General features: G+C 39.7%; 1 protein-coding gene across 3 annotated transcripts; it reads right to left on the reverse strand.

The window, feature by feature from the left end:
* Positions 1 to 5,393: 5,393 nt before the first annotated feature.
* Positions 5,394 to 20,138, reverse strand: LOC108414597 (B-cell receptor CD22-like). 3 transcript variants are annotated; one of them, XM_037543481.1, is made up of 10 exons: positions 20,049 to 20,138; positions 19,860 to 19,923; positions 12,863 to 13,186; positions 9,015 to 9,272; positions 8,205 to 8,465; positions 8,021 to 8,105; positions 7,761 to 7,809; positions 7,474 to 7,560; positions 7,320 to 7,385; positions 5,394 to 6,136 (listed from the first exon to the last, which is right to left on the reverse strand). In XM_037543481.1, exons 1-10 carry the CDS (start codon positions 20,049 to 20,051, stop codon positions 6,101 to 6,103), a joined length of 1,233 nt encoding a protein of 410 aa, XP_037399378.1. In that variant the 5' UTR covers positions 20,052 to 20,138; the 3' UTR covers positions 5,394 to 6,100. The 3 variants fall into 3 exon arrangements, with proteins under 3 accessions (XP_037399378.1, XP_037399377.1, XP_037399379.1); XM_037543480.1 differs by having other exon boundaries at positions 8,021 to 8,108; XM_037543482.1 differs by lacking the exons at positions 5,394 to 6,136; positions 8,021 to 8,105.
* Between the last annotated feature and the right edge of the window lie 1,110 nt (positions 20,139 to 21,248).

The following is a 21,248-nucleotide window of genomic DNA, read 5'->3' on the forward strand; positions in this document are numbered from 1 at the left end:
GGGTGTCAAGTTCCATATCCCTGGTGGAGGTCACTGAGGTAGTTGGTAAGCTCCTCAGTGGCAAGGCACCGAGGGTGGATGAGATTCATCCAGAGATGCTTAAGGCTCTGGATAGTGTGGGGCTGTCATGGCTAACACGCCTCTGCAATATTGCACGGACCTCGGGAACAGTACCCTTGGACTGGCAGACCGGAGTGGTGGTCCTTATTTTTAACAAGATGCATGTGGCCTTTTTGGTGTTGTCAAAAGTTGAGCTTCTCTTTTTGTCTTGCTACTGTGTGACACAATCATGTTCGCGGTGATTTTATCAGTTCTGATTTCAGTATATCCATCTGATGTAGTGCAAGAGAGAATAAACATGATCAGACCATCTGAACAGAGTGAGATCTGGACGTGCTTTCTGAAAGTGTGCCATGGTGCCATAAATGTTTAATGTTCCTCCTCTATCTTGGGTTAGGGTTAGGGTTGAACCCCAGTCTACAGCATAGAGGGCAGGGGTGTTACCCACTACACTAACCAACCACCACACTAACAACACACCACAAACCCACTGGTCCCCCTTTTTAAAAAAAGTTTTTTTTTTATCTTATATATAAGCAGGGTGTTGCTATTAAACACAGAAGTTAAGTCATTTGGTTAAATATGCTTACAGAACGGTAAGACTAATTCTTTATTTTTACAAAAATGCTTTAATACAGTCATTTAGCATTAAGCACAAGCATTAAGAGAAGCTCTTTTCATTGATCTGTCTGTGACCACAACTTCCTTTAAGAATTGTAAGCTCTAAAGTAACTTCAACCAAATATGTTGCTATTGTGCTTGTTCATTTTCTCCATTTGTATACAATTTGTCTGACTGTGATTGGTGGAGTCTAAACTCATTAGAGAGGGTTCTGGAACCTTTTCCAGCCTGATGAACATGAGCAACTCTTCTTTCGAGGTCCTCAGAAATCTCCTTTGTTTGTGCCGTGATACACTTCCACAAACATGGGCTGTGAAGATCAGACTGAGATAGATCCCTGGTCTTTAAATAAAATAGGGTGGTCATTTACGCCTGATCGCCATCCCATTAATTGGAAAAAACAGACTCTAAGTTTTACTTCAAATTATCTTCTGATAATCCTAAAGGTTCACATACTTTTGCCACTCATATATATATATATATATGTGGGCGGCACGGTGGCGTGGTGGGTAGCGCTGTCGCCTCACAGCGAGGAGGGCCTGGGTTCGATTCCCCGGCCGGGTGACCAGGGTCTTCTCTGTGTGGAGTTTGCATGTTCTCCCCGTGTCTGCGTGGGTTTCCTCCGGGTTCTCCGGTTTCCTCCCACAGTCCAAAGACATGCAGTCAGGCCGATTGGACATGCTAAATTGCCCCTAGGTGTGAGTGACTGTCTGTGTCTGTCTGTCTGCCCTGTGATGGACTGGCGACCTGTCCAGGGTGTATCGTGCCTTTCGCCCGAAGACTGCTGGGATAGGCTCCAGCACCCCCCCGCGACCCTGACGGAGAAGCGGCTTGGAAAATGGATGGATGGATGGATGGATATATGTATGTACACTCACCGGCCACTTTATTAGGTACAGCTTGCTAGTAAACGTCCACGTTCAAAGTCCCTTAAATCCCCTTTCTTCCCCGTTCTGATGCTCAGTCTGCACTTCAGCAGGTTGTCTTGACCACCTCTACATGCCTAAATGCACTGAGTTGCGGCCGTGTGATTGGCTGATTTTGCTTGTTAACACAATAAGCTATTGAACAGGTGTACCTAATACAGTAGCCGGTGTCAATGGTTTAAGGTTTCAAATTTGCATGATTGATCTGAAATGGACAATCTAATAATTTTCTTCATCAGCACATAAATAAAGAAAAAAACGTTTTGATTATCTTGTGGGCAGCTATGCTTTCTTGTTGTGAACAGGTGGGCCTTACAGGTGTAAAAAAGATGAGAACCCCTGTCCTAGACCAACTTTTTTATTATCTACAGCCTTTCAGTGATCATTACTGATGTCATGAAGTTTTCTGATAGTCAGATCTTTTGTCTACCAGAAACGGTATGATTTCTTTGATTTTTCACTGTAAGCTGAGATCAGCACTCTCAGAAAACTCCTTCTCTTCCTCTGATCTTTCAGCTCATGATTGTGGGTGAGTCTGCAGTTCCTGCAGTAGCATTGTGTTTTTTTTGTTTGCTTTTTTTTCTCTGTGTATGTACTGTACTTTTTTGTGCAAATATCTGACCACTCTTGGCATTTAACATAAAATGAATTTGCCCTCTTACTCTTCATTATTTTTTTACATTAATGTCACTCTTGGGTCCTTGAAATCATCTAACTGCTTTTAATATTAGGCAAAGATCAAAATGATCAAATTCAATTGAATATTGGATTCATCTCATTACCCACATGCAGGCATGATCACTGCCAGACCTGGTGAATCTAAATATCACTTAAATAGACCCTAACTGGCATAGTGAAGCAGCTAGAAGGTCTCAAAGAGATTCATATATAGATGCAAAATAAAAATCATTATAATCTACCAGTGAAGATCCCAGTGAAGCACAGTGCGAGTAATAAACATCTGTGAGAGAGGGAGAGATTCATCAATTTTATTATTATTGTAATTTTTTAATGCTAATGACAAATTATAACATAACAAAATCATCTTTCTTACTAACATCCTCTCTGAATTTTTATAAGCCTAAATCTATAATATAATCACATCTGTGTGATTTACTGCAGAGTGTTTTCTCTATGTAGAGTATGAAATGCTAAGAGCTGAAATCATATGATATAAATGTTGTGTATCAGCTCTTATTCTCAGTATGTTGAGCTCAGTGTGAGGCTGTTAGTGATCTGCATTGTGTTCTCATCACATTCACATGCTGGGTGGAGATGTTAAATTCTAAAGATTCATTGTTGCATTTCTGTATGTTTCAATAATAAAAGATATTGAAAAATATATAATATTTATGAGCATTAAAGGGTCCTTCATTTCAGATGAGATCAAATTAGTTATGTGAAACACTCAGGATGTTGATTTACATTTGTGATAATTTTGTCTGTTGTATTTTTCCTCTTTGAATTATTATTTTATTATAATTTAAAATGTGAAGTGTGCTCCTAATAGAAAGTGAACAACAGTAAACTGTGTATTGGATTTAGTTAAATTATGAATTTAAACATTGCAACCAGGTTGCTGACTTTTTTCAAACTAAAACACAATCCTTTTTACTGTGTTGTAGTATCACCTGTCTATGTGAACATACACAGTTAATATCTTTAATTTTACCCAGCAGACAAAACAGTGCCCTCCTCCTGTGAATTTGCAAACTGCAGACAGAGATGACTGAATATTCTCTGGTGAATTTAAAAGATTATCAACAAACATGATTGGGGGTGAGTTGGCTGTTCTTAGTGAAACATCATCACTGCAACAGCACTGCATTAACTACATTTGTTGTACTGCACTTGTACTATATCATTAGGGGTCCAAGCACCTTTAGGTGCATGGAAGCCTTCTTCTTTTTCTTCCCTGAAACTGATGGGGGTGAAGACATTGTAAATTATCCAGACACCAAACTTGGAGGGCAAACTGCAGACAGAGACGACTGAATATCCTCTGATTAATTTATAAGCTTGTCAAGTTGTAGAGCATAATGAAACGTTCAGTCTTTTCTACTAGAAGTTGATGAAACATTTATTTCCCAACTGTGTTATCTTTTTAAACAAATTTTTAAAACGCTGTGACCACACTGGCATTTACATTTACGGCATTTGGTTGACCCCCTTATCCAGAGCGACTTACAATTTAATCATTTTACATAGGAAGGCCAAGGCAGTGTTAGGAGTCTTGCCCAAGGACAGGACTCTTATTGGTATAGTGTAGGGTGCTTGCGCTGGTGGGGGATTGAACCCCCAGTCTACAGTGTATAAGGCAGAGGTGTTAACCACTACACTAACCAACCACATTAAAGATAAGATTGGACACCCAGCCAAGCTGTTTCTGATAGATAATCTGACTTTCCAGAAGTATCTTGCTGTATCTAAGAAGGTCACATGTACCATGTAAAGAGAAGTTGGTATTTGATTTAAAAATGGTCAAATTATATTTAATTGGGAGGTTATAGATAGACCTGTAACCACATTCAGTTTCATATCTCCATGCAGCCTCTATTCCAACTTGTCATTTGGGGATGAGACTCGTTACTGAACGTTGAGCATATTTGTTTTGTTCTGAGAATTGTTAAGGTACTTTTCATAGAAATGGAGAGCCACATGGAGTTATATGCTTTTCAGATAATGTGATGTGCTAGGAATGCTGATATTTTGCTGGTTTAAAAGATGGTCTGCAACATAATCTCAGCATGATCAACAGAACCTGTATCAGTAATAAAGTTTTAATACAGATGGCAAACGGATACAGTGGTTAAAAGGTATCTTTACGATGGGTCATATGTGAAAATGTGTAGTTATTTTTATTGTAACTTTAGAGAGAATGGAATATAAAGGGAGGTTCCCTGCCTATCTGATACAGCCAGTACATGAAGTGTAATATAGTTTTAAATATGTTCTTTGAATATGAAAATACTGCTGTTGGATTCAAATTTATGATTTGGAAAAAAGGTTTTGACTTGAGGCTAGTGTGATGTCACCAAGACTGGCTCATAGTCTTCCTCTGATGTTTGTGCTTATGACTGGGGATGAGTTGGTGGATCTTAGTGAAACATCATCACTGCAACAACACAATAAAGATGAATATCCTGCATTAACTACATTTGTTGCACTACACTCATACTATGTTATTAGGGGTCCAAGCACCTTTAGGTGTGTGGAAACCCTTCTTCTTGCCTGATTTCTTGCCTGAAACTGATTGGTGTGAAGACATTGTAACTTATCCAAACACCAAACTTGGAGGGTAAGTGTAGTAACCACCCCCCCCCCACACACACACACACACACACTCACATTACCCAGTCAACTGACATGTGGGGTGCTATAATATCCAAAATCATGTTTCTAAGCAACCACTTTGTTGATTGAGTTAAAACTTTGCATGCTGCCTTGTTGGGCTATTTTATTACTGAGACATTAAGAACAACTCAGTACTGGAGTATCTGGAACAGATATATCTACCATTGGCCAGTAAGCTTTCATCAGGCATTTAAAGGGCTTAATATTAGCTAAACATCATGAAAAATGAATTAAATGTCCACATAGGCAATCTCTAATACCCTATCAAGTTTGACTCTATTCCATGACATTATTCAGTGAAAACAAGGCTAAGTCCTATTAAATGTCATGCCATGCCTGGTCCTGAAATCGACTTTTTTTTCTCAAGTAAAACTCCTTTAAAATTCTTTATTATTTATTATTTTGCCTTTAAAATACCATGTCGGCCACTGGGATACCAAATTGACACAATGCACACATTGGAACAATACTGGAAGCTGATGACCACATTCTTCTCACTGTGGTTAAAAATTGTATTAATACTGCTTAATCTGATAATAATAATAACAATATAAACAAAAAGTCAAGTGCTATATTGGTTAATCTTTACTTCATGTAATAAGCAATAATGAAGAATTTACAAGCAGAAATATGAAGGCACAGACTCCCCTTTGACTGTGAGTGCAGTTGGTTTCACACTCAATGCAATATTTCAATATTAGGTGTTAGGTCGCTACCTTCCATTACACAACATTCACCTGTTTATCTTAACCACATCTTAAATGTAGGCTGCAATAAACATGTAAACCAAGGATGCTTCATCCTTGTGCTGAAGGTCTACCACTCCTAGCCTAACACACCTGTTGTAGGTAATGAAGGGGCATTTAAACATTAGAGTTAGGTGTGTGGGATCTGAACTTTCCAGGGCAGCAGACCTCCAGGACTAGGATTAAACATTCCTAGTTTTTCCTTTTTTTATTCCAATATTGTCACAAAAGTCACTGTCCAGCCACAAACCTTGAGAACCTCTTCTATCTGTATATAAAGTTAAATGTGCAGTATGCATAGCTGAGTTCTAACAGTGATAAAAGGTAAGATGAAGGTCGAGTCTCTGGTCAGGTGAATGAGAAGCATGACAACTAGTTGAGGATCACCTTGTATCAGGACTGATTGGTATTCATCATGTTGTCTAAATTCTGAAAGAAAAACAAAAATTGGGAAGTGACTTTTTGCTAAATACATTAACATAAAATGTCATACTTTGATTTTCTTCATATACAGTACTTATATAGCAACATATTACTAGGGATGCTCAATGATGTAGTTGTCTGAATACCACATACATTTTCATAAAATTTAATCACAATGCTGCAATATGCTAATTACTTCTTGCTTTAAATGTTTTGAGCTGTAATAGCAAATAATGCCTTTGCAACAAAGTGCCAATATTACTGATTTTGTAATGTCCCAGCCTCATGCTAGGCCACCTCCAGCCACTAGAGGAAGACAAGGCACCACTAAGTGGTAATTAGGGCTGAGCGGTTACAGCTGTGGGCACCCTACTTAAGGGCTGCTCACACGCTGCTTTCTGCTCAGTCTTGAGTTTATGTTGCAACATGCATGTCTCAGATGACACCAGAAAATTTGGCATGAGCTTCTCTCCTGAGTACTGGTTTCTTGAGTATCTCTCATCATAAGTGTAAAAGAAAAACAAAACACTTTTGTTTGGCCTTAACCCCCCCCTTTATCAGCCTTCCTGTGAAGCTCTCAACAGTGTTGCCATGATAGCTCAGCAGTACTGTACTCGCCACCGCATCAAGAGGTCATTTCGTGCAACCTTTTTTCTACACTCGAGTCTGTACGAGTCTGTACTAGTCTGCTAGTCTGTCCATTTTTTGTCTTTGGCCAGTGGCTTACCAGTATCTGAACAAGGAAACCACCAATTCAATTAGACCAGCCATCACTCTACTACTTTGTGGTGTCTAAATATTGGTTTTCTTTATTAATCACATCTTTTAATTGTTTGCCGTTGTTATTGCTAATAAGTACATACTTTTGTTATATTTTAAGTAAGGTAAAAAGACATCTGCAAATGTATGTGCTGAAAGTATATGAAATAGCAAAAAAAAGGTAACTGAATGTTTCTCCTCACTTTATGTACATATAAAACATCATCAGCTCACTATTCCCATTTACTATTCCAGTGCATATCTTATTGCTTTAGCCAAGCATAGTAGCATTAGAAGTACAGCTGGGTTTTATAGTTCTTACAATTTCCACTGATGTATTAAAGCTACTTCACATGGATTTTGTTAAAAGTCTTATCAACTTATCGATTTACTGTATTTGTCACACTAAGTGTCGTTGGATGCAACTTACTGCAACATTCTCGTAGTCAGAGTGCCCCGATATGCATGCGTCAACAGGAGGACTAAGATGAACATTCTGTGTGAGATTGAAAACAGAATGAAATGAGTTTATTAATAGCATTAAGGCTGAAAAATGCCAATGTTAAATTAGTAGAGATACTTACTCCGAGCACTTCATACACGTTATCGTTAGTCCTGGTAGTCAGGTCAAGAGCTGTGTATGTGTCATCTTTGGCATTTTGGCCTGCATTCTGCAAATAGGATGGTCAACAAACATAAACACTTCTTACAATTACATTCTGTACTGTTTTTTTTACATATTTATTTGTTGTCCAGATTTGTTGCTGAACAGAATCTGCCCATAGAAAACCATTCTGATTGTACAATTGCACATTGTATTCCTCAGTCCTACGCTGCCATCTACAGGTTATTTTTGTTTTTATCAGGTCACCTGAAAATCATGCTTGTCTGGCTTTCTATTCTGCTTGTGCCTCTTGCACCTGCAAAAAAAAATAAATAAATACAAATGATTAAAAAAATGTGTTAGTGAGTTTTAACTGACACATTTTTTGTGATTTTTAAAATATCATCTACTACTACTACTACTACTACTACTACTACTAATAATAATAATAATAATAATAATAATAATAATAGTAATAATAATAATAGTAATAATAATAATTATTATTATAATAATAATATCCACACCTTAGGCAGAAACCTATAGCAATAGCAATAACAACTACTCCACAAAATCCAACACCAACAGGTACATACAGAATCACGGTGTAACCTGCTGAGATACACACAGATGCAGCGATGTCATAAAATACACATTTTGCAAAGCGATTTCAGTAATTTGTGCATATGAAATAAAAATCAAGTCTCTCACCATTTAAAACAACAAGCACTGAGGCTGATCTCAGAGATCCATATTCATTCTTAGCCTCGCAGTAGTACAACCCATCACTTCTGGGGTTTAAGCTGAAGCTGTACTGGTGTCCAGATCCTACAGATGAGGTTTCACCTTCTTTAAACCAGGTGTAGATCTTCACAGATGGGTTTGCATCACTGCTGCAGGTCAGAGTCACTGAACTGCCCTCCACTAATTCACCAGACCAGCTGATGGACACTGAGACGTTCTTTGGAGGCCCTAGTTTAGATATGTATACACATGATTTAGTTTTATAATTCATTTAATGAGTGTTTATAAATGATAAATAAATGTTTAAAAATCTGTTTTTGCTTCTTAATGATCATTTATCACAAAGTGGACCACGTTCAGTTGTACATTGTTTTGAAACAGCTTTAAAGATCAATCATGGGGGACAAATCATATTACAGTCATAAAAGCAACTGGGCCTTCAACTTCACCAATATCGTCCCAAGTGTTTTTCCTTAAATGTGTTCTTGAGAAAAATCCTAAGAAAAAGTCTACATCAGATTCATGACGTGTTCTTAAACCGCAGAACTGTTCACACCCTTGTGTTCTTGAGGCGTGTAGATTCTGTTCTTACCAGAATCCCAAATAAGAAAACCCTGGTAAATATCAGAATCTTCCTCAAAGCTGAGTAAGTAGGCTTTAAGAAATTTCTTCTTAAGAACGGTTGGTGAAATGAGGCCTATTGTTATTACCGTAACTTGAGCTATGAATATCAATAGTCTTTGGGTGCTATGTATATTATGGTTGAAGTTGATTTACACTTGACCGTGAAGTTCACAGCTGAGGAGAGCAGGCCTTCATGGCCATTTATGGAGCATGAGTAGCTGCCTGAATCCTCCGGTTTGGCCTCCTCTAAGTCCAGCTGGTTGACACCATGTGTGCGGCTGTGTGGGCGTCCGTCTTTATGCCAAATGTAGGTTGGTAGAGTGATGGAAGGGATGCAGGTGCCACAGACCAGCGTCACCCATTCTCCCTCTAACACCACATCTGACTTTGACACCATCTCCACCTCCAGGTCTGCATCAGAGATTAAACTCCATCAATTGCAGAAAACTGGTAACATGCTTATAAGAAATGAAAGGCAATACGAATGATTGACATTCACAAGATCAATTGGTGACCACTAATCACATATATACAACTTCTAATATTAATATTCCATTTTTTTTTCTTTTTTATTTCTAGTCAGAGACGATAGACTGTATCATAGCATAAAGTGCAAGAATTTAGGTCAGTCCAGTTTAATTTGTAATGTTTTAATAATGTCCATTGTCCAAAGGGGACTGTCCAGAAAATGGTGTGGCCCCTTAATCAGCATTGCTGAAGATGTCCGTGACTGGAAGAAACACCTGAAAAGCAGGACGAAACACTGAGAGCAACTAAGACACCAAAGGGGAACACAGTAAGAAAGATTATTGATCATTTATCCTTCCATGACTCAAGTTTGTCTTTTTTTTAAGTTAGATTTTATTTTTGCCATTCTATATTTAATGGGTTACCCTGGATAACTATATAAAATTAATAACATCTTTAAGAGGTGTAACACATGAGATTCATAGGCAAATCTCTAACCGAGAACAAGCAAGGGTCTAAACCAAAGAGAGACTATAAAACAAGGCATTGAACATACAGAAACAGAAATAGGTGTGAGTAATAAACTGGTGAAGCCAGGGAGGACCAGAAGCTGGAGAAGAATCTGGAATGAGCCATTTCAGACTGAGCAGGTCCATCTGGAATCTAACATTGTGACAGAACCCTTCCTCAAGGAAAGGTTCCTGAAGTGCAAGACCGAGGATGGACAAAGGCAATAAGAAGGCACTGCCAAAATAGGCAGAAGGTCCAGAGAAGAAGGCAGCTCATCAAAGGGGTCAACAGAGGGGACAGGGCAGGACCAGTAATGGGGACAGGACCAACAGAAACTTTGTCTGTTTTACGGAACCAGTTACTAATTATTTATTTAATGATGGCATATAAGTCAAAAACCCTGTTGTTGATATTTTTGGTGATACTGATACCGCTAGATAGCGGCACAGTCTAGCTGATGCACGAAAGCTGTAGCCTTATGTCAGCATCTGAGGAAGTGAGAAGTCACATGGGTATAAACTACTGGCGAAATTGCAAAACTACTGTGGCGTCAGTGTACATTGCAAAAATGCTGAGGGCTTGGCGAACCTGTGAGGCCCATGCACTTTAAAGAGAAACTCTACTGGAAAGAGTGTCGGCCCAGAGAGAAGCATGCATACAGATGGTAAGCCCAGTCAAGCTCCAGCAGCAGTTGCAGCTTGCGAAGCCAACTCGTCTGGAGGAGGCTTTACAGTGGGCAGAAGAGACAGAGCCAGTTTTCAGAGAATATATAGGCTGCAGCCAGTTACGTGTAAGGGTTGTTGCACTCTTGCCAGCATTGATGACGCGTGTGTGTGTGTGTGTGTGTGTGTGTGTGTGTGTGTGTGTGTGTTAGCTTGAAGCCACGCAGAGAGGTCATCTGACCTGTATTGTGTTTCACTTACTCTGTCCTGGTGGCTACTACTCCAGGTTGCCAAATTGGGTCAGCACAGTACTGGCACAGTATTGTGTTGGAAGGCTTCAAGGAAGGTGGCCCCAGTGCAACACCATGTCCCCCAGAACCCAACCCACACTCCTCAGCCACACAGAGAACACCTCCAGGCTCCGTAGGGATGCAAGCCAGATAATCTTACAGGTTTCAAAGACTTGGTAAGCAGCAGGGTTGCTACTCCTGCACAAAGGAGTGCAAGAGCACTGTGGCGTCAGAGCACACCTGTGTTCCTGTTCCGTAACAGTATAGCAGTGCGGTAGTGAGTTTAATATTTTTTTAGGTTGTTTAGTTCATTACAAGTGCTTGGATTCTTGTTCTATTGCAAAAGGACTTTTATTCTGGAGGGTGTGGCTGGGTTTGACCAGTGTTGCTTGTTGCCAAGTGAGCTAACAGTAGAGCAGTAAGAAACTCGAGCTAACCTGAGAACCGTTATTCCCTCCTGTATTCTACTGGCTGTGCCTCGTTCTAAGTAAAGCCATGTAATGGACAAGAACTTCGAGTTGTCTAAGGATCTTCCAGTAACCACCAATGCTACAATACAGTCTCAAAAAAGGGCATAAAATCAAGCCCTGACTTGGTTAGGACACTATAAGAACAGAAAGCAGTTAGTAGTGAACTCTGTATTAAATTGAAAACAGTAGAAAAACACTGTATTGCTTTTAACAGTAATTAACAGACATCTGGGGACTGAAGCCACCAACTAACCCAGTTTTGAAAGTGGATATTTTTTGACATCCTTCAGTTACAAGTCTTCAGATGTACAACTGCATGGGGGGTTTTGTTGTTGTATTTTGAATTTCATGACACAGCTTTACTGCTGTAATACACACAGAAGGTTTCCTGGCATTGTTGTGTTGAAATAAGTGTGATGATTCCTGAGAAAGATTCGTTGAAATATTCAGATCACAGATGTCTTTGAAGTGAAATGAATCGACACTTCCCCTTCCCCTCAACCACCCCCCTTATTAAGACACTTGTCTTAAGTCAAAGAAGGGGAAGTATACCAAGAGGCCAATGGGTGAAACAGAGGAAGTGCACTGGTAGGCCAGGGGTGAGACAAAGTGATGATGACATCACACACCATAGAGGGCTAAAATCCTTGCAGTTGCTCATTGAAGAACGTCGTTCTTAAACTGCTGTATTGTTCGCTGACACAATTTTTGCAAAGTGGTAGCCTTGCTCATGAAGGACTTTTCCTGTATACAGTGTGATTCAAAATGAATGATCTGATTTTCAAAATGATTTATTTCACTTGCAAATCGTTACAGATCAAAGCAGTGATCTGTAATCAGTTTAAATGAGCGTAAAGTTTGTTATGTAATTTTACAAGTGCTCAGTCTGACCTTCCTCCAGCTGTACAGACATCAACACCACAGTCAAACTCATCTCATACTCGATTGAGCGTGTCGGGTGTCGCTGCACTCACAGCTCTTTTATTGCAATTTCAGAGATCATCCAGTGATGTGGAGCCAACGTCGAATGCTCTGAGCTGTTGGAGGTTCGCAGCTGATTAAAATCCCGCTGCACATTTATGATGGATTCACTCTTATTGACATGGAGAACGCAGAACGCTTTCAGCTCAGGGGTCTCAGCTCCTCTCAGACTGAAGGAGCCAGTCAGAAACTCTAGGACCTCCTCTTACAGTTGGATTGTGATTGGTTCCTCAGCCCCTCACGGCTGTAAAATTATGGCGCCTTGAATTGGATGAATCTTTTTCAATCACCCTGTATTTTTTTCTTTATACCAAAGCATGATAGCATCTGTCTACAATGTTATTTGGACGTGTCACAACGTTCCTGGTCCTGAATCGCCCCTGTCTCAACTTTTTTGGAATGTGGCGGAAACATTCATTTCAGAATGAGTATATATTTATAAATCCTGAAGTTGACAGGATACAATTTTAAATGTCTTAGTACGGTTTCAAATACAGGGCACAGATCTGAATCTACAAATCACTGGTTTCTGTTTTTACTTACATTGTATCTCCTGTGCCAGCTTGTTTGGAATTGAGTTTGAACGTGTGCCTTGGGCTTTAAATGAGTAAATCCCTCACCTGTAATCTCCAGCGTTACTCCGTCTTCATTGGTCAGGTTCTGTGTGGAGATGTCGGTGGTGAAGCTGAACTGATAGATGCCAGCATTGTCCTGCGTCATATTATTCAGCGTGAGAGAGCAGTCCTCCACATGTTCTCCAAACTCCTGGACCACAGGAACAACCACAGGCTCCGCATCCGTCTGCTTCTTATAGTGCCAAACTGAAGTAGTGACCATTTCACCAGTAGGGTAAGTGAGTTTGCAGGGTAACACCACAGAGGTGTGATGAAGCGTGCATATCTTGCTTGGGATGTGAGTCACGCGCCAATTCTGACCCAGAGACCCTGAAACACATGAAGATTTTTTTTTTTTTACCATTATTATTTTAGACTCTTATTTAATACGATTTGTATTATACTATGTTATGTTATTTTTATATTTTTAATCAAGAAAAGTGCATTTTCTCCTTTAAAAGAACATTCTGTACATAAGAGGTCATGGAAGCAGTAGAAGAGTTACTTTTGGCCTCAACGTCACCAGCTTGCCAAACCTTAGTGAAACAAGCACAGCTGTATTCCATGTACAGTATAATCACAGCTGAATTGTATTTCCAGCCCATACCCAATATTTAAAGGATCCAGTGGTGGACAGTAACTAAGTAAATGTGATTAGTTTCTGTACTTAAGTAGTTTTTTTTTCTGTATCTGTACTTTACTGAAGTTTCTCCATTCTGGGTGACTTTTTTTCCTTTCACTCCACTACATTTCAGAGTCTAATATCTGACTTTTTCCTCCTACATTTTGAGAAATCTGTCGTTCCTTTTGGTTTCTGTGTGTATGAAAACGTCACATGTCAAAACGAAAGAAGTGCAAAGCCAGAGCACCAATGATGGAACTAACCTAACCTGTAAATAGTGCACAATATAGAAATACGTCCACATATGCAATCGAGACTGACGCAGCTTTTTTCTGAATTTCTACAAACACCATTTCATTTTATAGTAAATGAGTTTGGGCTGGTTTATGTTTATGAACAGACGCCTACAGATCAACATAGTAAAGGAGCTCATCTGTGATCCTGAGTTTAAAGCCAGTTTTTATTCAACTTAAACTTGGAACTAAGTTGTAAATAAATCTGAAACTGAAACTTTGCTTGTGTGTAAAAAGTGATTTCAGAGCCACTCGGTTCTCCCTGATGGAAACTGTTTACCTTCAGTGTTTTGTGCTTCTGATCATTTTAATAGACGTCAGCGTCACTAATTAATGACGTTCTATTAAAAGACTGGTTTACCAAGAGAGACGCTGGAGGACTTTTACCTGAAATGAGTTCATGAAGCCAGTCTGGTTATAAAAATGATAACAGGACATCAGAGCCAGAATTCCTCTTTTAGTACTTTTACTTTATACTTAAGTACATTTGAAGGTAAATACTTTAGTACTTTTTTCAAGTGGAGGTCTAAAGGGAGGAACTTCTACATTTACTGGAGTAATACTTTACCTTGGGGGTCTCAACTTTAACTCCAGTACATGACTTGTGTACCGCCTTTAAACAGACTCTCCTGACTTCTGTTAAACAGGAAAACCACCTGTGGCAACTGTGCCCAGTGTCATAATACCTGGAGAACTATTGACTTTAGACACCCTAAGACTAGAGAACTTTTCAGTAAGGGGAATTTAAATATGAAAAATGTTGTTTATCTGTTGAAATATAAAAGTACCATTAGATGCAAAGATATGAATTACCCTATAGCTTCTCAGTTCAATAAACATTTATATCACATTTACTTCTTCAGATTTCAGGCCACAGAGCCGATTGGGTGTTGACAGAATTTATGCAAACTTTTTTGGATTCGTCTTGTGTACACAACAACCACTGAGTCTCAATGAGGATTTGCTATGAATGATTTTATAGGAATAAACTACAATAGATTCTACATACTTTACGGTTTATGATGGTTATTGCCAGATGTTCAGATACCTGTATCTCTAATGTTGTCTTTGCATCTAATAGAACTTTTTGTTGTGTATTATAAACAATTCCTATGATGCTTTCTATGGCACCTAATCTCAAGCTTAGCTGATTGGCACAAGTCTTGCATTAAGGTCAATCAAGCGCTGTTCTTAACCTTCCAACACTGCTAACCTGTTCATAGTTTGAAGAAGGTCTCTGACCAAAAGCTTGCAAATAAAAGTGATTTTTGCACAGATTTGAGTGTGTGGATACTTTTTCATTGTGCACACTAAAACAAGTGGGCCTTAAAATCTACAGTCAAATAATCTTAAAATACTATGTTAACAGAACATCTGTCTACTGTGCCCAAAAAGCTTATCAACTGAAGCTCAAATAACCAAAAATTGTAAGGCAGACAGATTCAACCATTAAGTAAAAAGTCTTCCGTTTTCTTTATTTATTTTTTAAGAGATTAGGTATAAGATCATCTACTTGCATAAGGAAGCAAACAGTCAAAACTTTCAAAAAACCTCACTTCACTTAAAGCCTGTAATGACCTGGCGTAAAGCTCCATGAGTAGTTATAGTGCATTAGAACTTCAGAATGTTCTCATTAACAGATATTATGACTGTAAGGGTTCAGCCTGAACCGCCTGCCGCCAGCAGAGGGGGACAGCGGCAAGGTGCTGGCAATCAAGACTAACTCGACGCACCTGGAAGCCCTCATACATAAGGTGCTGGCAAACTCCAATGTTTGTCACACCTTTGTAGAGGGGGTGACTGGGGGTGACTAAGTCGAAGAGAAGAGAAGAGAAGAGAAGAGAAGAGAAGAGAAGAGAAGAGAAGAGAAGAGAAGAGAAGAGGAGAGGAGAAGAGAAGAGAAGAGAGGAACGGAATGGAAAGGAAAGGAAAGGGAAGGAACAGAAGGGAAACGGAAGGAACGGAATGGAAAGGAAAGGAAAGGGAAGGAACACAAGGGAAACAGAAGGAACAGAATGGAAAGGAAAGGGAAGGTACAGAATGGAAAGGAACAGAAAGGAAAGTAAAGGAAAGGAAAAGAACAGAACAGAGAAGGATCAGAAAAAAGAAAAGAAATAAAACTGCCCCATAACCAAAGAGGGAAAAGAGGGCTGAGAGAAGGAATTGCGCCGAAACTGAAAAATAAATCAAAAGAAATCCAAGCCTCGAAAGGCGTTTACGAGCAAACACATCAAGCAAAGCCCGCCAACTGCCGAAGTCACGGTGGCGGCATCTTTGTTTCATTTAGTTGATTTCGCCTTACTAAGTATCTTTTGTATGAGCACGTTGTCTCTTTGGTTTGCCCTTTATCCTTCCACCTTCCTCAGGCTGCCTTGACCGTCGTGACACTCTCTCTCACGTGGTGCAGTGGTAGCTTCTTCAGTGGCGGTGGCGGCTGTGTTTTCCATCGCCCGTTACATTTTTGTTTTTGCTGGGCTTCAGTCCTGCACTTGAGTCCCCCTCCCCGCCGTCCCGTAACAATGACTCATTATAAACTTGACTTTATAAAGCAAAAGTATATGATTTCACAAAGGTTTATAGATGCACAAGCTTATTCCAGGCATTATAATACATTTTTCACACCATACAACATGGATGTATTTATAAAGCATTATGAATACTGGACTCCTATGAAGTGCTTCCCTTGTACATAATGGTTACCAAAACTGTAACAAATGAAGGGCGGGAAAGATAATGTGTTGAGATTTAGATTATATAGTATAATACATTATAGGTTCATGCTTAAATAAATAAACACGTTGATCTTGGGAAAGTCTGTGTTTCACATACTGTACCTCTGCAAGACCATTATCAGCCTATTAGGCTAAAGTTCTGTTTTTGATAATCAATTGACGCAGTGATTACTAGGACTTTATGGGTCCCAGTGCAACAGCAATTCATGCCTGCCATGCAAAAATGACTTTCAATAAAACAATTATTATTATTATTATTATTATTATTATTATTATTATTATTAAGTGACAATGTAATTTGTTTGTTTATTCACTATTGTTATGTCTCAGTTGAGTTGCTCTCAAGGTTGCCAGTTTACCCACTTTTGTTTATAATAGAGTGGAGCTTCATCTACATTAAAACAACAGTTTTCATTGACTGGTAGGAGAAAACAAAGTGAATGTACACTTGTCCATGTTCATTATAACCTCAATAAACGCTGAGGGAGCATTTTATAATGCATTTTACTTAAACACTGTATGTTGTGAAAAGATGAATCAGTAAATATTAAATAGCAGCAGATAAATCAGCAGATATCAAATCGGTAGATATCTGGAGTAAATGTAGCTCCTTTGGACAGATTAATTCATCTTATTTTCTGACTGAGGGAATCAGGGCTGGTCACACAAACAGGTCTTAACTAAGACGATCTTAACAGCTAAGTCACTCAAAGTTATTGTTATTGTACAAAGAGGGCTTTATGCCCATTGCACCAAACAAAGAGACAGTATATCTAACCCAGGCACCAGCAACATGTGACTCTAGAGCCTCATGCAGCTCTTTTACTGTCCTGTTGCTGCTCCACAGCAGAATTAGATTTTTAGATAAACATAAAATAATCCTCCTTTGCAATAAAATAAAGCTCGGCTGATTGTTCTGAGACAGATTTGACAAATGCTGGAGTTAATGTAGAATTGCTAATTGACGCTTTAACCCTGAAGATTCCTGCACAGACTGCTGGTCACCATAGCAATGCAGACAACAATCATCCCTTGATAGTAGCTAATGGAAAGTAAGAGAGTTAAGACAAACATCAATAATTTGGAGACGAATGGACTTATTTGTATTGAAAAGCATTCAGCTGATTTCCTGATGCATTGATCTGCGATGAGAAACTGTCAAACACTAAGACGTCACAAGGCTGAACTCAGTTTCTCATTTGAATTGTCCCGTTCCATCTTAAATGGTCCAATATTTAAGGTGAAACTGGAAAACACCCTGGCAAATGAGAAGCGAGTTCAGCCTTGTAAAAAGTCAAACGTTGACAGACATTTTACAAGAAACAGTTCTACTTTTGAGGAAAAGTTTCCTGCTGGAGATGTGAGAAAAGTGCCTATAGCTGAGCTAAACCTTGCAGTAGAGCGTTTCACAGTAGGGGCTTGTGGTTTAGCTCAGTTTGAATGGACCGGCAGGAGATTTTATGGACGAAGGGGGCAAAAAAACAAACTGAAAGTAAACTTGCTGTCCATGCTCAGTATGAAAGACTACCTCAATAAACACTGAGGGAGTCTTCTAGACCAGACTATATTCAACTTTTTCATTGTGCAGAGTGCAGGTACAGAGCCAATGAAATGCAGTTAGCATCTAACCAGAAGCACAAAATACAGTATTATTTAATATAAAGTGCATATAAAGGAAATATAAATATAATTAACATGTATACAGAGTGAGTGGAGAGAATGCAGATGTAGGTTGTATGTACTGTGAGAGCAGCATATCGTTGCTGTCGGAACAAAACCTTGTATCTCCCATTTTTGCCATTTTTCAGTATTTGACATAATTTGATGATGCATGTTACTCTTTACATTGGATGTAAATTTCATGACAAATGGACCAAAAGAAATGGCCCAGAATGACTCGCAAAAAGCTCTGGTTCCATTCACTTACATTAGAGCTACAGTTCTCCTGTAAATTGACCATTTTGGATCCGACAACAGCGAAATGTAAAAGGATATGTATGCAGAGTAAACATGTACAGTAACTGTGAATAGTGCCATAACAGACTGTGCAAATGTGAATAGTGCAATAAAAGAGTGCAATAGGGGTAAGTAGTTACTAATCCTGTACTATTCATAGAAGTTAGTGAAGCTGATTAAGAGCTGTGCACACTGTTCCAGTGACTCGAGTTGCAAGTCCCTGTGTTCCAAATCACGCACTTTGACCAGCTTTAAGGTGGTTTCCAGAGTTCAAAATGGTCTAAAACTTTGGCTTACAGCCAGTTGGTAGAACTGACTTAGCTTATGTCCACCCATTAGGCCTTTAGGTACAACTGACGCCAGGTGAGTGGAGGAGCTTGAAGGCTAATGAGCTCACGTTCTCACTCCTCTCGGCTCCACCTTCTCTCCTCTTCCTATCCGTTTTGCTTAGTTATGACCCCAAACTGTGATGCTGCAGGCTAAATGAGTAGCTACACTATTTCGTCAGCTAGTTCAACTGCAGGTCTCTGATCTAATGCCATTGACTGTGTGTATACTGTGTATGTGCTTTTAGAAAACCAATCTCATGAGAGACAGGGGTCAGTGGGATGAGCAGTGAAAGGGGATTGTTGACACTAATATACACTAATATATCACTGGCTAGTAAAAGGTTGGACCCCCTTTTGCCTTCAGAGCTGTCTTAATTCCTCATGTCAGACTTTCAGCAAGGTGTTGGAAATGTTCCTCAGAGATTCTGGTTGGTTATTTGAGTTCCTGTTGCCTTTCTATCATCTGGAACCAGTCTGCCCATTCTCCTCTGACCTCTCACATCAACAAGGCACTTTCGTCCACACAACTGACCGCTCACTGGATATTTCCTCTTTTTCGGGCCGTTCTCTGTAAACCCTAGAGATGGTTGTGTGTGAAAATCCCAGTAGATCAGCAGTTTCTGAAATACTCAGACCAGCCCGTCTGGCACCAACAACCACGCCACGTTCAAAGCCCCTTAAATCCCCTTTCTTCCCCGTTCTGATGCTCGGTCTGCACTTCAGCAAGTCGTCTTGACCACCTCTACATGCCTAAATGCACTGAGTTGTGGCCGTGTGATTGGCTGATTAGCTATTTGTGTTAACAAGCAACTGAACCTGAAACTGTACCTAAAATACTGGTTAGTGTATGTGGCTGTGCTGTGAGCTAGGTTAGCTGATCATTATTGCAACTGGCTTGGTTGACCCAACACGCCAGAAAATCTCCCATTACTCCCCATGAACAGTGTAAGACTTGAGGGGTCCAATAAAAAATGGATTAACATTTGGGCAAACAGTAGCCACCTGCCCCCTGCACCACAGGCCCCAGTGCTGCCTGGACACTGTTTAGACAAAGACACTGTTTAGACTCACCTGATAAGGCAAGAAAAAGCAGCCCAACTGTTTTCACTGACGCCCACAGCAGCATCGAGCACATCTAAAAGGGTTAGAATGGGTTAAAACATCAGTTTTCACACCACTGACATGTTCTAATCCAGCACTCACTGACAGTACAGCAAGTGGAGTCTTAAAGACAGGAGAGTATCTAGAACATTAACTCACCATCTCTGTTCACGGCCTTCAGAGGAAAGAATGAAGAAGAACTTTGCAGTGAAGAGAGTTTGACTTGGAAGTGGAGAGATTCTGAGAACTACTGTTGTCACTGGCAGCATATATATGATTCGCTGGAAGATCTACTTCCCCTAATGTAAAATGAGCAGAGTTAACCACAGTGTTGTGACACGATGTGTTTAAGCTCACAGCACGGCCTCCGTGTTTCTCAGGGTGGCTCTAAAAATGGTCTGGAAAAAAGTTCTGTTTGTTTGTTTGTTTGCTTGTTCATTTGTTTGTGTATCAGAAACTCTAAAGTCCACTGTACATCAAAAAAGCAAAACTTTAAAAAAATCCACATAATGACACGTTGTGAGTTTTTTTTGTTTATTTGTTTTTAAACCGTTCAGTGAAACCTGTATCTAAATAAATTTGCTCTCACTGACCAAGTTGACTGATGTAAGCGGAACTTTTACTGGAGGTCGTGATTGTTCAGCAGCTGATGGGGAAACTGAGAGGCGTAATAGAAAGTTATGTGTTGGGGATGACGGTGCCCTCTGCTGGATGCTGTGGATACTGCACAAAACACAAAATCCACCCATCCGTCCATCCATTTTCCAAGCCGCTTCTCCCTCAGGGTTGCGGGGAGGTGCTGGAGCCTATCCCAGCGCTCATCGGCGGGAGGCAGGATCAATGTAGCATGTCCAATCAGGCTGACTGCATGTCTTTGGACTGTGGGAGGAAACCGGAGAACCCGGAGGAAACCCACGCAGACACGGGGAGAACATGCAAACTCCACACAGAGAGGACCCTGATCACCCGGCCGGGGAATCGAACCCAGACCCTCCTTGCTATGAGGCGCAAAACACAAAATACAGGACCTCACAGGACGTTAGTCACATACCCTGACCTGCACTGCCATCTACAGGCAAGCTCTGGTAATTACATGAATACACACTTACAGACTGAGTGCTGCAGTTTGTTGACCAGCTCACTGGATAATAATCAGTATCATTAGTGATTTTGGTTTGTCATATGGTTGGCATTTCAACACGCACATTATTTATTTATATATATATATATATATATATATATATATATATATATATATATATATATATATATATACAGTACTGTGTGAAAGTTTTAGGCTTCTAAGCAAATGTTTAACCAGTTGACCTCAGCAGTGAGTTTATCACAACATACATTAGA

This window comes from Pygocentrus nattereri, chromosome 12, assembly GCF_015220715.1.
Source record: "Pygocentrus nattereri isolate fPygNat1 chromosome 12, fPygNat1.pri, whole genome shotgun sequence".
NCBI lineage: Eukaryota > Metazoa > Chordata > Actinopteri > Characiformes > Serrasalmidae > Pygocentrus > Pygocentrus nattereri.